At 61.4% G+C, this 14,843-nt stretch overlaps 1 protein-coding gene and 1 long non-coding RNA gene across 5 annotated transcripts in view; one reads left to right on the top strand and one right to left on the bottom strand.

Moving 5' to 3' along the window:
- Positions 1-11,582, top strand: part of LOC118519854 (uncharacterized) — a 41,299-nt gene extending 29,717 nt beyond the window's left edge. Inside the window, exons 4-5 of one of the 2 annotated variants that reach the window (XR_013442260.1) lie at positions 7,874-8,115; positions 11,219-11,582. This is a non-coding gene — a long non-coding RNA (uncharacterized LOC118519854). Of the gene's footprint in view, positions 1-7,873; positions 8,767-11,218 lie in introns of those variants that run through there. The other variant, XR_004909368.2, reaches the window with a different exon arrangement.
- On the bottom strand, positions 433-10,484 carry CLCF1 (cardiotrophin like cytokine factor 1). 3 transcript variants are annotated; one of them, XM_036067546.2, is made up of 3 exons: positions 10,003-10,276; positions 3,730-3,896; positions 433-1,878 (listed from the first exon to the last, which is right to left on the bottom strand). In XM_036067546.2, the coding sequence occupies exons 1-3, from the start codon at positions 10,181-10,183 to the stop codon at positions 1,384-1,386; spliced, it is 843 nt and encodes a 280-aa protein (XP_035923439.2). In that variant the 5' UTR covers positions 10,184-10,276; the 3' UTR covers positions 433-1,383. The 3 variants fall into 3 exon arrangements, 2 of the variants coding, with proteins under 2 accessions (XP_035923439.2, XP_035923438.1); XM_036067545.2 differs by lacking the exon at positions 10,003-10,276 and adding an exon at positions 9,325-9,975; XR_013442259.1 differs by having other exon boundaries at positions 1,745-2,317; positions 10,003-10,484.
- Positions 11,583-14,843: the final 3,261 nt, after the last annotated feature.

Below are 14,843 nucleotides of genomic sequence, written 5' to 3'. Positions count from 1 at the left end.
CAGTCACGCTCCCCAGGAGAGGAAGGGTATTGAGGTGAAGGTCACTGCTGGGGGCCCCAGTGGGCTGCCACGGGGGTGGGAGGACTGGCGAAGCTGAGGGTTGACTGTGCATGGCTGACCGGAGGGACAGGTGGACGGCTTAGGGAGACAGACCTACGAGACCCTTAAAATAATCTTGAGAGGTGAGGCGGGCTGAGCAAAGGCTGGGAGGGGGCAGGCAAGATGGTGGAAGGACTAAAGGAACACACCGTGGGTGGAGGAGCAGAGTGTGCTGCGTGCACACCCTCCCTGTGGACAGGGCAGAGCCTCTTCCCCGAGTTCTTTGCCTCTCTGAGCTACCCCTTGGACTGGCAGGCTCCGAGCCCGTGGGGGCGCGGGAGCCCAGGAGGGGAAGGGCCAGGAGGAGGGGCAAGGCCCAGCAAAGAGATGAAGTCCTGGGGCAAGCATTTTATTTGTTAATACAAGAATAGAAATTCTGCAATAAATATCATCTAATAAATAACATCTCCAAATAAATAAATATTAATACAACAAACTTAGAGTCATGAGTGGGTGAGGCTGGGGGGCAGGGCCTGGGGGGGCTGCCCCCCGCACCCCGCAATGCTACTGCAATGTAAACTTTCAGGGAACCCTGGGGCTGTGGCTGCAGTTGCCCTCCCCAGCCTGGGCAACCCACAGCCAGCCTGGAAACGGGGTGGGGAGGAGGCACCGTGATGCCGGCGACAAGATGCAAGGCAAGGTCCTTTTGGCTGCCATCCTGTACCACCGACTGCCTTGGTGACCCCTGGGTCCGGTCTGTGCCTGGCCCTATGCTTTCAGTACACCTCCAATGCAGACCCTTCCTCTTCCACTTTTAAATACCATTTTTTTCCTGTTTGGACTTGCCACTGTGTATGTTTCCTGAATCGGATGTACTGAGTTATTTGGGGACAGGGGAGCAACACCCATCGAAGAAGAGCGGGGCAGCCGAAGGGCTTCACCCCAGAAAGGCACATGCTGTGGTGGCCCCCCTCCCTGCCCTACAGGCACACTTCCCGGGAGTGCCACTGGAGGGGCAGTGGGGCACTGGCCAGTGCTGGGCAGGACACAGGAAGCTGTGAGAGCCTTTGCGCCAACTTGAGCCCCTTGGGGCTCCCGTGAGCATTCCTTCCTGTGGCGATGGGACAGGGCCTATTGCACCTCTTCCCCAGACCTGCACGACTTTGGGAAGCAGGGAGGGGACAGGCCTCATTGCATCACACCCTCTTTCAAGTCCGGAGAGGGCCAGAGGCTCATGGCTTCTGTCTCCTGGCTCAACGAGTGTTGGCATACAGGTTTCTCCCTCCCCGAGCGGGCGCAGGGTTTGAAGGAGCAGGGGAGTGGGGAGGTGGCGAAGGTCAGAGGTCAGAAGCCGCGGGCCTCCAGGTGCAGGGTGACTGCAGCCGCGGGAGGCTGCATCTTCTTCTTGAGCCGGTTGAAGTCCTTGGCTGAGCGCCACAGCCAGGTCTGCAGCTCCTTCAGCAGCCAGAAGTCGTCCATCTTCTGGAGGAAGTCGCTGTGGGCAGGGCCAGGGGCCCAGGTGGGCTCAGTGCCGGGCAGAGGCTGGGGCAGCGGGTAGCCCAGAGCCGCCATGACCCCCGCGATGCTGCCCAGCAGGCCCTGGAGGCTGGTGCAGAAGTGGGCCAGGCTGCGGCGCAGCTCGGCCGTGGCCGCCTGGCGGTTGAGGCCTCGCAAATAGCACAGCAGGTGGCTGTAGGCCTCATAGTTCTGGGTCAGGCGCAGTTTGTCGTTGAGGCTTCGCCACACATCCAGGTTGACGGTGGCCCTGGGCAGGGTCTCTGCCCCCAGCCGAGGTGGGTTGAAGTCAGGCTCGTTGAAAGGGGGGCCCAGGTAGTTCAGCTGTGAAAAGGAGAGGGCGATGGGGAAGGAGGAGGGCCGAGTAGCCAGCGGTCACCAGGAGACACCTGCCCCCAGAGCCGCTGTGTCCTGTGTCCCCTGACACTGGCCCCGTCTCCACACTAGGCCCCTCTCTGTTCCAGGGCCTCCCCCAAGTTTCTCTGGGGATGTCATCTGCATGGAGGTGACAGCTGAGGCAGTGGGGGTGACGAACTCCCCTATGGAGAGGTGTGGAAAGAGAAAAACTCGCAGGAGATACTCAGAGAGGACGTGCTGATTGGCTGTGTGTGCAAGCCTTGGGAGTGGGCCCGCCGCGGGGCAGGGCAGAGAGGAAGAGGAGCCAGGAGGACCCAGGAGGCCAGGCTGCAGAGGTGGAAGGTGGACCAGAAGAGTGCAGAGCCAAGAAGAGGAGTTCGGAAGGCAGCAGTACCGGACAGGGTGGCTGCAAAACAGAGAGCAAGGAGAGGGAGCCTTAGGAAATTCTGTTGGGTTTGGCAAGAAGGAGGTGCCTGATGACCTTGGAGAGGACCGCTTCAGTGGCCTGGAGGCCAGATTGCAGGGGGTTAAGGAGTGAGTGGGTGGAGAGGAAGCGGAGGCAGAGGGTGTAGACCACTCCTTCGAGAAATTTGGCAGGGAAAGCCAGGAGAGAAAAAGGGTCGGGAGCTAGAGGGGGTAGCAGAGTCAAGCAAGGGTTTTTGGCCAGGGAAGGGAAAGGCGGGTGGAAAGGCAGAGGGGCCCGTGGGAATCAGAGCTCCATTTGCCTCCCGATGCCTCCATGCCTGGTCCCACGGGCGGAAGGGCAGGGGACAGACGGTGCTCCCGAAGCACTAAGTGCCCCAAGGAAGGGCTCATAGGAGCAGGGCTGCAGAAGGAAGAAACTGAGGCAGTCTCAAGAGTTGGGCTGGAGGAAGGGTATAGGAGGCAGTCTAGGGAAGAGGACAGAGCTTTGCCAACCCTCAAGGGAGAGGCCTGGGGCCCAGGGAAAGGGCTGAGGGGGACGTTGCAGCCAGAGAGAAAGGGAGCAGAGAGGGGCGAGGCCTGGGATAGGCAAGGGCCCAGGGGGAGGTTCACACGCTGACAAGCACAGAGACAAACTAATTTCCTCGGTGTATCCTGGGGCTGGAGCCAGCTCCCCCGCCACCCTCCTCCCCTTTCTTTCCCTGGCTCCAGAGTAGGGTCTGGGATGTGGAAGAGGAACACGGGAAGAGGGGGCCGGTTCCCCATGGTCCTCAGCAACTCTGACCCTCTTTCCTTCTCTCCTGGGCTCTCAGAACACCTCTGGACTGCCCCCAAATCCTTATGGCACAACTTCCATCCACACCCTGAACCTCCTGCCACTACTGGCCTGGCTTCCCTGCAGCCCCCTTCCCCCAAGTCCCCCCTAGGAGGCCCAGCTAGGATGGGAGAGGCAGACAGAGGGGAGGCCCATGGGTCCAGAGCAGCAGGGCCCCAGGTCTGGGGCAGAGGCGAGCTGGAACACAGGCATGGGAGGTGGGGCCCCTCCATCCCCACCCAGCCCCGCCCATGCAAGAGACACCACAACACGGTGTAAACAGAAGAGACTTCCCCGGCCCCCAGGGGGAGGCGGGCGGCTGGGCCGGCAGCCAGTGGGGCAATGGGCCAAGGCGGGTGCGAGGCCTGCCCACATGCCTAGTCCTGGGGCCAGGGATGGGGAGGAGGGGGGCACCTAAGAGGGAAGGGCAGGAGATAGGCCAGACATGGGGACCGTTTGGAACCAAAGGGCCCCCCTGATCACCGGGACGCACTGGGACCCCTCCACCATTCTGTCTCTCTTCCACCAATTTCTCATTCATTGCCCAACTCCCAGACCTTTCAGCCGCCCTGGGTACTCACGTAGGTCCCAGCCAAGCTGCGGAGTTGGTGCTCCAGGTAGCGGGTGAGGTCGTAGGTTTTCTGGATGGAGGGGCCAGGCCCCGGGTCCCCTGTGCGATTGAGGGCTGGCACTGCAGGGAGGTGCCAGAGGACAGTACACAGGCAAGCTAGCATCCCCCACGAGTCCCCTGTGGACAGGAGGGGCAAGAAGCATGAGGGCGGGCCCGGGCCCAGTGGAGGACTCAGCTGGCAGCCCCTCAGGTGTCTGTCTCCACCTTGGGCTGGGGTGGGGGAGGAGGGGGGTGAGTGGGAGCTGCCAGATGGGAGGCAGGGGGGTGGAGGAAGGGAGTGTTCCTGGCCGGGGTGTGTGTGGATGGAGGTATGTATGTGTTTGAGGACCAGGACTTGGCCTCTGTGTGTGTATCTATGAGCACATATTGGAGAGTATATTAGTGGGTCAGCTGAGAGTCACCATTCGTATGCCGACACATATGTGTGCATACGTGGAGGGACGGGGCCAGGCCTAGGGTCTGTGAATCAGTATTCCTGGGTTCAGCCTCCTCTCCCAGCCTCCCAGTCCCACTGGAGCCAAGGGGTGGGAAACAGCACATGTCCCCGCTGCCGGCTGAGAGCAATCAGCCCTGGGAAGGGCCCGAGAGAGGCTGCCCTGAGACAAGTCCAAGCTGAGCCATAGGAGGCAAGGGGTAGGGTTAGATCACCAGCGTCAGGCTGAAGGACACAGGGCTGGCTCCTGTAGTCAGTGGTGGGTACATTCTAGCATAGGATTCCTGGGTGTGGACTGACGCAGGGTGGAGGTTTGCCCCATTCTTATCTAGGAGGTTGGATGGGGAAAAGTTTGACCTGAATGAGTTTGTTGTTTGTTTTTTAAGATGTATTTATTTATTTCAGAGAGAGAGAGTGCGCACGTGTGTGTGTGCGCGCCCGTGCGCGTGAGCAGGGGAGGGGCAGAGGGAGAGGGGAAGCAGACTCCCCTGCTGAGCGTGGAGCCTGACTGGGGGCTCCATCCCAGGACCCCAAGAGATCATGACCTGAGCCGAAATCAAGGGTCAGATGCTTAACCAACTGAGCCACCAGGCGCCCCTTGAATGAGGTCCTTTGATCAGCCTGCAGTGAAGAGGGAGGGTGGGGGAAGTGAAAGGGAGGAGGAGAGGGAATATGATGTATTTGAAGCGTTTGGTTTGTCAGCCAACAGTGCTGGAGAGTTTGGACATCTTGAGATACGAGAGCCCAGGGCTCAGATCTGTGAGGACAGACGTAGGCAGTTGGGAGACATGATTTTCCCAGCTTTTAGGTGAGGTCCACGGTGAAGAGAACGAGGCCAGGATTCAGTGGGCATTGGGACTGGGTAAAGGCAATTAAGGTTGGGTTGGGGTAAGGCTATAATTGGCATTGGGCTAGGTTAGGTTTAAGGACTGGGTTACTTTTAAAGTTTCAGGTTAGTTTATTAGGATTTGGCTGATTGAGTGTGGTTGAGGTTTGAGTCCAGCTGGGGGATGTGGTTAGGTTTGGACAGGCACAGGGTTCGCTGGGGCCAAGGTCTGTGAATGTGTTGATTTAGATGTCAGCTGGGGTAACACATGGCGCGTCACGAAGAGAGGGCTGGTTTGGGTTTTAAGCTTGGGTAGGTGTGAGGTCATGAGTCGTTTCTTCTACTTTCTCTTTTCCACTTTCAAAGTTTCATAATGACATATGTGATAGAAATGAGTTGGATATGCGTTTGACAATTTGACTGTACTTAGAGTTAGGGGAAGTTTGGAGTTAGTCGTAATCCTGGGTCAGGGTTTTAGAGAGGGTTTAAGATTCAAACTGTAGAGAATGTCTCTTACAAGGGTGTAGGGGTCAGGTAGGGATTTCTGCAGTGGCCCAGCCCATCAGTCTTGACTCTTTGAGATGCTTGGTTGGCAACTTTATTGATGGAGCATGGGAGTGGGCAGGGTGGGGGAGAGCACCAGTCTCAGAGACCCTGCCCCTGGGGATGAGGGGCTCTTGGTTTGAGAGCATGGGTGGGTGGGTGTGTGCGTGTGTAGACAGAGAGCAGGATCAGGCAGGTGACTGACCCCCTTGTCCTTGTCCCCATCTGCAGCCCGTGGCTTCCCTCCTGGTGCTCCTTTCCTCATTCTGCCTTTCCATGCCTAGCTCCTGCTGACTCTGTGTTCCTTTCTATTCACTGTTCCTCACATCCCAAGAGAATTCCAGGCCCTTCTCCTCTGCATGAAGCCTGGGGCTACCCTCAGCCTGGGTATCTGGCAGAGTCACCTCCAAGATCCAAAGGGTACAATATGGGGTTAGTTTTGGAGGTTGGAGACATGCTGAGGTGGGCAGTGGCCCTTCCAGCCTTGAATTAGCAGCAATGCTGAGGGTCCCCGCTGAAACCCTGGGAGCTGGGCTCACCTCTTTCCCCCACCCTGCTTTGGGCAGCCCTTCTGGCCAGAGTTCTGAGACTGGGCCAATGGCATGGAGGGGGATGGGGGAGGGGCATGGGGTCAGGACCCCAACTCGGGCCTTGTTCTCCCCTCCCCTTCTGGGCCCTGTGGGACATCCCTGGGGAGAACTGGCTCCCTACACAGGGACAACAGGGGGAGAAGCCTTTGGATAAACAAGAGCTAAGTCATCTGGGCAGAAAAACGGCTCATGAAATTAACCAGACGAGGCCGGTGTTTCCAGGAATATTTCAGTTCTGAGGTAACTGTGTCACTGCAGGCTGGGGGGTGGGGGCAGGGGAAAGAGCAGAAGGATCGTACTGACCGACCCATAGAGAGAGCCAGAAAGAAGGAAGGAGTCTCAGGTATCTAGAGGGAGAGGAGCCTAGGAGATGAGAAAGAGGACAGGGCTCTACTCTCGATTACAACAGCTTCCACTCTGGGCAAGATGTCCCCATATCTCAGGCAGCAAACTGATAGCCATCTGGGGCAAAGAACACCTGTGGTTTAGTTGTAAGCAGTGGAACTTGGTGCAGCTTGCAGCCTGCCTGCATCCCTGGGAGGGAGAACTAGGTGGGCATCCTGGAGCCCTCTTCCATCCTTCTGGCCAGGCTCACGGTGTGCAGGTGGACGGGGCCACTGGGGGCTGTGTCCTGGGCCCCCTCCCCCAGTCCTGGCCCCTAGCCCAGCCCCCACCCCAGCTCTGCCTCTGGCTGCTGCCCACTGATTGTTTACATCCCGTCTTCCCTTGTGTTTATAAATCCGGCTGAGCACGTGAGGAGCTAATGAGTGCAGCTCACGTTTCCTGCTGGAGCCCCCCACCCCCCACCCCCCATCCTGGCCCCCGCCCGGGTGGCCCCTAATTCCATCCAGATCCCTGGGCCCTGGGAACCTAGGCCCCCCTCGTGAACACACACACACACACACACACACACACACACACTCAGCCCACGCAAGCGCATGGCCACCCTGACAGGGCAGCACAGGCAGGCATAGCCGTGTTCGCATGTCTTTAGCCAGCCGCCCCTTGATCCCTGGCCTGTATCCTCCAGGCTGACCTCATTCAGTGAGGGTGGGGGGCTCAGTGGGGCAGATGGGCCAGGGTGGCCAGGGTGGGCAGGACAAATCAGCCAGGAGACTCGGCACCTGGGATGGGTGCATAAGGGCTATCAGCCAAAAATGTAGGAGCCAGGGAGGCATCACAGAGCTCCAGAGGTGCTGAAAAATGTGGGAGCCAGCCGGAAAGGCTCTGCCCTCAGGCCAGCCCCGGACCAGCTTCCCCGGTGACCTTGGAGGGATCTGTTGAGGGGAGTTGGGGGAAGGAAGTGGTTTAGGGGTGGTGTGTCCACTGCAGTGGGAGATCCAGGCACTGAACTGTAGGAAATGGCCCTCGGGGGCTCCTCCTGACCTGCCTCCTCAGGGAAAGGCCCACAGAAACAGCCCATCTTTCCTTGTCCTCTGGGCTGGCTGCCCTCCCCTCTGTCTCTTCTCCCTTCCATCCTCTCCTTGGTTCCCTCTGCCCCAGGTCACTGAGAAGTGCTTAGTGAGTGAGTACACATAGGCCCAGAAGTCAGGAGCCCGAGCTTTGCCACCAACCCATCAGGTGACGGGGCTTGCGCGAGGGAGGGTCGCGCTATGCACACTGAAGTCCCTCTCAGCGGAACCGCGTCGGCTCCATCTCTGCTGTCATCTTCAGCAGCCCCCTCCCTGCCCTTCTCTTCCAGCCTAAATGACAGAAGAAACTGAGGCCCAGGGAAAGAAGCAGACAGGTGGGCCGGCCACCCTGCCTTGTGAAGTCAATATGGATACAGGAGTTGAGCTGTCGGAGTGAGAGCGTTCTGGATTGTGTTGCAAGAGGATCCCAGGTGCTCCCAAGGGGTGCAGGATGAAGCTGGGGGAGCTAAGCAGCCAGCTAAGAGCCAGGCATGGGGACCAAGAGAAGGAAATAGTCTGGGCAAGTGTGTGGGTGAGTTTGAAAGGGCGTTGTTATTCAGCGGTGTGGGAGGGGCTGGGAGGGAGCGGGCAGGAGCCCCGGTGTGAATAGGCAGGTGGGATTGGATTGTGGGGAGGAATGTGAAGTGTCACTAATAGAGTAGCTGGTGTGGCCAGGTGGTGTGCACAAGTGTGAACGGGGAGGAGTGCGGGGCTCTGTGGAGGGGAGAGGGAGCCATTACACCAGTCTGGAGGAGAGACTGGGGACGGGAGGGCTGCAAGGTGACACTTGCTGCCATCTGCCTGGTGCCTGTTTTCTCCCCTGGTTGAGTGTGTGGCTCCAGGGCAGTGAGGGTGGCAGATCCAAACTGCCGGGGGAGGGGCGGGTTGCTGTCTGGTCTCTCCTAGGAATGTGTCCCGGTGTCCCTAGGAAGGGGCAGTGTGTGCTTAGAGCCGGAAACGGGGTCTGTGGGGGTTGTGAAAGCCGGGAGGTGTCAGCCCCTCAGGGTCAGGGTCAGGGTCAGAGAGCGCCTGACAGAGGTGTGTGTCCAGTGCCCTCACCCCCAGCCTCTGTCTCCAAGGCTGGGGACTTCCAGCTTCCCCTCCCCTCCTGGCAGCTCCCTCCTACCCCAGCCAGGAGGGCCAGGCCGGGCGCTGGGGGAAACTGGGACGGGGTCCTCTGGGACTGGGGGTCTGTGGGGGTGGGGGCTTCTGGAGCGCCGTGTGGAGTCACTGGGAAGGAAGGTGGGGAAGGCAGAGATGAGGGGACTCTGGAGAGGCCCGGGGGACCTGGGGTTTCCCTCGAGGGGCTCGGCCCGAGAACTTGGCGGCGGCGGCCGCTCGCTGGCCCTCCCCCTCGGCGGTGACCTCTCGCTCTCGGCCCCCTCCCCGCGGCGGCGGCGCCTTCCCCTTGTGTGGCCTCGGCGCCCCCGGCCCCGCCCCCGGCCCGCTCCCGCCCGGTCGCTCCCTTCCCGGCGGCGGGGGCGGGGGCGGGGTCCGGGGCGCCGGGCTCGGCCCGGCCGCTGCCCTTTCCCGCGCGTCAACTCCCTGCCCTGCCCGCCCGCCCTCCCGCGGGCCGCCGGAGCCGAGCGGCCGCTGCCGCCGCTCCCCGGCCGGTGACGGACTTTCTCCTGCCCGGTCCGGCCGGGCTGCGCCCGTCCCCCGCACTAATCACTCCCAGGCCACGGCGGGCCGGACCGGGGACTCGCTGCCGCCGCCGCCCGCCCCGCCGCCCGGCCCCTACCTGCCGCCGGCTCCCCGGCCGCGGGCAGCATGGTGGGCTCCAGCCGCGCAGCGCGCAGCGAGGAAGCCGCGAGTCCCGCAGCCCGGCCCGGCCCGGCCCAGCCAGGCTCGGCTCTGCCCTCCGCCCTCCTCTCCTCTCGCCCGCCCTCCTTCCCGCCCTCCCCTCCCGGCGGGCCGGGGAGGGAGCGCGGCGGGCCCGAGGTGTCGGCCTCCCCTCGCCTCCCGCCGGCCCGGCCTCGGGCTCCCCGCCCTTCTCCCCTCTTCCTCCCCGGCCCCCTCCTTCCCGCGCGCCGTGTCTCCCTCCCGCATCCCCGCTCCCCGCCTCGGACTCGCTCTCCCTGACTTTCGCGCGGGGCTCTTTCCGCCGGGATCCCCGGGACCCCGTCTCGCAGGGGCTCCAGGTTGCCGGCTCCCCTGGTCAGCGGGTCGCGCGGGCTCCCCGCCGCGCTCCCAGCCACCTCCTGGCCCCGCCGGGCGGACTTCAGGAATGCCGCGTCCCCGCCCGGCCCCTCTCGAGGGCGCCCAGCCGTGCCTCCCCCGGCCCGAGCCCTGCTGGCGGGGGTAGCTCCCGGCTCCCCAGCCCGGCCCCGGCTCGGGGCTCCCGGGGGAGGCACGGGAACCGGATCTCGCGGCTCCCGGGCGGGGGCGGGGGCCGGGGCCTCGGACGCCAGGCTCCTACCTGCTCGGAGGTCCATGGGGCTGGGGGCCGGGCCGGCCGGGCGCGGCTCCTCTCCCGGAGGCTGGCGGAGTGGGAGGGCGAGCCGCGGCTCCGGCGAAGCTTTAATAATCCCATCCGCCAGGCCCACTCGCAGGTTTTTTTCGCTCGGTTTCGGATTTTTTTTTTTTTCGGTGTGGGACATTCTGCAAACTTTTTTTTTTTTTTTTCTGACGTGTAAAGCTGTAACCACAAATTGTAGCGGCCCTCCCCGGGGTGGGGGGAGGAGGGGGGAGGAGGGAAGGGAGGGCTTCTGGGGCTCCTATCCCTCCCACAACACCGAGGGGGGGTGAGGTGAGGCGAGGCTGCGGCGGTACCACCCTGGGCCTCCTGGGGGAGGGGGCGGGGAGGGCATCAGTCCGTCTGCAGACTCCCCGAGCTAGGGGAGGGAGCCGCCCGCTCCTTTTCTTCTCCGACGGCGTCGACCTGGGGTGCGGGGTCCCTGCGCTCGCCCTACCTCTGACTCCTCATCTCTAACCTTCCCTCCCCTCCCCCTCCCCCTGAGTAAATGCAATGACACATTCTCCCAAATGCCAGCGAGCTGGCTTCGTAGCAAGTGATGGTGTTTTTCCTGCTGCCCTTTGTCTGGGCTGACCGCCCCCCTTGCCTATTGTCCCGCCGCCTGTCCCATTTCCAAAAGCTGGGGCTAAGTGAGGCCCTGGGGCAGGTGACTAACTGGCTCACAGTGCCCCCCGGGGTGGGGGAGACAGAGGGCACCACAGGCCCACTGCCCAGCTCTAAGGAAAGTAGAGGGCACTTGGCTGAGGGTTTTCCCCTCAGGTTCACAAGGTTCTTCATTCTTCCCAGTGGCCGGGAGACTGCACACGGGTGGGGGAATTGTAGTTCATTAATCAGCACGAGGCGCCGGACCCGTTTCAACACCAGAGGCTGCGCGGGTGACTCAGCGGGAATGCTCCCATTCAAGGCGATGGACAGACCAAGAGTCCCCATTTGTGAAATGCTTCCCCCTAAAGACTTTTGGTCTTCTCTCGCCTTTGGGGTGTGGGGTTGTTGGTGTTTTCCAGTGGTGGGGTACGGGGTGGGGAGTGGCTGCGGAGTGCTCTCCCTCCTTCCTTCCCTCAGGCCTGGGTGGGGACTTGCTAGGCAGGATACCTGGGGGACCCATAAGCCTAGACCCTCCGTAGAGGGTCTCCTTCCCGCCCCCTTTCTCCCCCTCCAGAGAGCTGCCAGGGGGAGTGCAGAGGAAAAGGCTCGAGTCTGGGGCTTGCAGACATCTCCTCTTGGTGACTTCTTGGGGGACAGTCCTTTGGTCTCCGAGGCTTGAGTGCTCTAGATCCAGACCACCGATTAAATCATTTGGTAATAAGTTGCTTCTGCTGTTTGTTTTTTTCAAAGTGGGAGAGGCAGTGGTGGGCCAGCCCTGGAAGGTGATTCCTCTCTCTGGACTAGCATCAGATTCTTCACTCCACACTCCTGCCCCGGTGCCCCCAGAGAAAGGAGGGGGGGTGCCCTGCCAGCCCTGCCACAGCCCCTCCAGGCTTCAGGTCAGAGCCAGGCGGCGTGGTCAGGACCAGTGCTGGGTTCCCAGGCAGCTCTTCCCTTTTCTGCACTGTGCAGACTGAGGTGGGGGGGTGGGGGGGTGGGGAAGAAGTTTGTTTTCAATTACCTCACTGGAGTGGGACAGACTTTGTTGTTGGTTTTTTTTTTTTTTCTTCTTTCTTTCTTTCTTCTTTCTAAACAAGGAGAAAAAGAGCTGGGAAAGGGGAGCTGGCCTGGGGTTGGGGGCAGGGGGCTTTCCAGGGCATCAGTAGCAGCTCTGACGAAATCTGCTTGGGGGGGGGAGCCCACACTCCGCTTAGGGCTCCTTCTGAAAAGTGCTGGGGGGGGACCTCTTACCCCTCAGCCCTCCACCCCAGCCAGAACTCTGGAGTTTCAATGACATTCTTGGCCGGTGAGCCCCGCGATCTTTTGATGCCCATGCCAAGGTCAAGAAGGCAGATGCCCAGTGGGTGACTGGCACTGAGGCCAGCCATGAGGTCCTCAAGCAGCCTCCGTTTCAGAGGGAGGGAGCCATGAAGGGCGGGGGTGGGGGGAGGGCGGGGGTGCAGTCGGTCCTTCTCCCCTGGTTTGCAGCCTGCTCCTTATGGAGAGTGTCTGCACAATGTGGTTTGGATTTGGCCGAGCTCCCTCAGCACCTTATAAAGCACCTTGCTGAGTCAGGGAGAGAGCAGCCCCCACACGGGAGAGGAGGAGGGGGCCGGGAGAGAAAGGGAAAAGAGGGAGAGGGGAGCTAAAGGAGGAAGGTGGGGGCTGAGAGAAGAGGAGGGAAAAGAGAGAAGGGAAGGGCAGGAAAGAGGAGAGGCAAGGAGGCAAATAAATGGGTAGGAGTGGGAAGGAGGGGAGGAGGCAGGAGCCCAAGGAGGAAGAGGCACAGACTCAGCAGTGGAAGGGGAGAGAAGCTCACCATGCTGCACCGCCACCCTCCACACACACACAGCAAATGTTCACCCCAGGAGTCCAGAAACTATTGGTTTGCAGGAACTGAGGGCCAGGGCTCTGAAATGGGGACCCAGGCCAAGTGAGTGCAGGGACAATTGGTTTCACACACAGCCCCCTGCCTCCCAGCTTGATACGGTGACCCCACATGCTGGGGAAGTCACCTTCTCCCTCTGCCTCTTGTCTAGACTCGCATCCCTGCCCTCTCCCCCCACCCAGGGGGTGGCCAAGCCCCCCCCCATCTTCCCCACTGCCAAAGGGAAAATCAGCTCCATCTCCAAGCTGCCAGTACCCCTCTGCCATGTCCGGGCAAAGACAGCAGGCTAGGAGCTGCCAGTTGGGTTGGGGTGGGGGCTGGAATACAGACCGTGCCTTTCTGCTGCCAAATCCCAAATAGGGTGGGCTGTCGGAACTCGGTTGCGGGGGGGGGGGGGGGGGGGGGGAGAAGGAAGAAAGGAGAGGCGGAGCAGGAATAACCCCTCCAGTGTTTCTGTGGGGTGGGGGCACAGGTGGCTGCCCTCTGATTCCCAGCTAGGGAATCTCAGGCAAGTTCCCACTCCCCTGTGGCTCTCGGAAAGCGACTCTTGTTGTGGGATTGCTGCTGAGGGCAGGGCAGAGGTTACGGGAGACTCCCGCCCCCTGAGCCCCAGAGCCATCTGTCTTGGTACGTGGTGCAGGCACTTCCTGAACCCCTGCTGGGTGCTAGGCGCTGCCCAGGACTGAGGGGACAAGGAAAACCCACCCCGATCAGAGGACCGAGAGGGCAGGAGAGCCCTGGGAGGAGGTGCAGCCTCAGGGCGGAAATGTGGCTGGATGGCAGGAGGGGCGGTGGCACCCCACGCTAGCCCAAGCGGTGCCCTGCGTTTGGCAGAGGGCCAGGCTGGGAGTCAGGATGAGGGGTTTCCAGTTGGCCAGCGTGGTCTTGGGATAAGCCCATCATCTCTCCGTGGAATGGGTTATGACCACCTATGCCCTCGCCCCCCACAGGATGGTGGGAGATCAGTGAGCTCATGAGAAGGACACTGCTTTGCTGCCTTCCCTGGCCTTTCAGAGTCCAGGCCTTATCATCCACAGGGGGTGGCAGGCCAGGCCCCAAGGGATGTGGCTGGGAGGGGGGCAGGGTTGGCACCGGGTGATGCCCGAGCTGCCCTCAGAGGGGGTGGGGGTGAGTCAGTGTTGGCTCAGGGACAGGCTAGACCCTGTCCCTTCCCTGTCCCTTCCCTCACTACAGCCATAACTGGGATCCCCAGGGAAGGCCTTCCAGACACCCCCAAAACACCATGTCTCACACAGCTGCAGGATTGGCATTGAAGGGGTACTGGCCCAGAGGATGTCATGGATTCCTGAACGAGGGAGGCCTCTGGTCCAGTCCTCCTGATGGGTGAGCAGGAGTGTGGTGTGGGAGAAGCCCACAGAGGTAAGGAAGGACACCCTCACTGACTCATGCATGTGTTCACCAAACATTCCCTGGGTACACAGAGAGGAGCCCCATGGGGCCATGGGGATGAGGGATGGAGGCTGACCTGGGTGCAGGCCACAGAGGCGGGGGCCTGCTGGTGCCTGCTGCCATGGCCGGCATTTCTTGGTGACACCTTTACTCCGCTTAGGGCTCTGAGACTTAAATACTGACCATAGTTTAAACATTCTGAGCTCTCACCATGTGTTGGGTCCTGGGCTCAGGTTTTGGGGGGACAGTATCATTTCATTCTTACAGTAACCCTGTAAGATGGGAACTGGGATTTACCCATTTTATATGTGAGGACACTGAAGTCACTTGCCTAAGGTCACACAAGCACTGGAACCCAGCACTGTCTGCCCTTTTAACTACACCGCTCAGCTGCTAACATGCCTCCCCCCGAAAAAGGGAAGGGGCTGGGTGCCGAGAGGCTCCAGAGGCAGAGAGCCGGAGACCTGGGCTCCCGTGCCCTCCACCACCGCCCACTGCTGACACGAACGGACAGTGCACTGCTGGGCCAGGCGCCCGACCTGGGCCCTCCTGGGTCGCTGAGAGCACCCTGAAAGCGCTCCATTGCCCTCAGCTAGAATTAGACTCCACAAGCAGCCAAGTGGGTTTGAATCACGGACTGAGGACCGAACTGGCTTTTAGGTAGCCCCCAGCCCACAGCCAAGGGGAGGGCTTCCCCAGGCTTCCAAGGGCCCCGACTCTTCCCCCTGCAGAGTCAGGGCTAGGTAGGCTCAGAAGCCCTGCCTGGGCTGCCAGGGCCAGAGGAGGCTCCCTGGGATCCGCATCCCTGAGGCAGCCTCCTCTCCATCACCACGTGCTCGCTGCCCGGAGTGCAGGCCTGGGGGCCACCGAGGGCAGGGGTGGGAGGAAAGGCAGCAGGGCT

The sequence above is a fragment of the Halichoerus grypus genome, chromosome 11, assembly GCF_964656455.1.
Source record: "Halichoerus grypus chromosome 11, mHalGry1.hap1.1, whole genome shotgun sequence".
Lineage (NCBI taxonomy): Eukaryota > Metazoa > Chordata > Mammalia > Carnivora > Phocidae > Halichoerus > Halichoerus grypus.
This window is presented reverse-complemented; position numbering and strand designations above follow the sequence as displayed.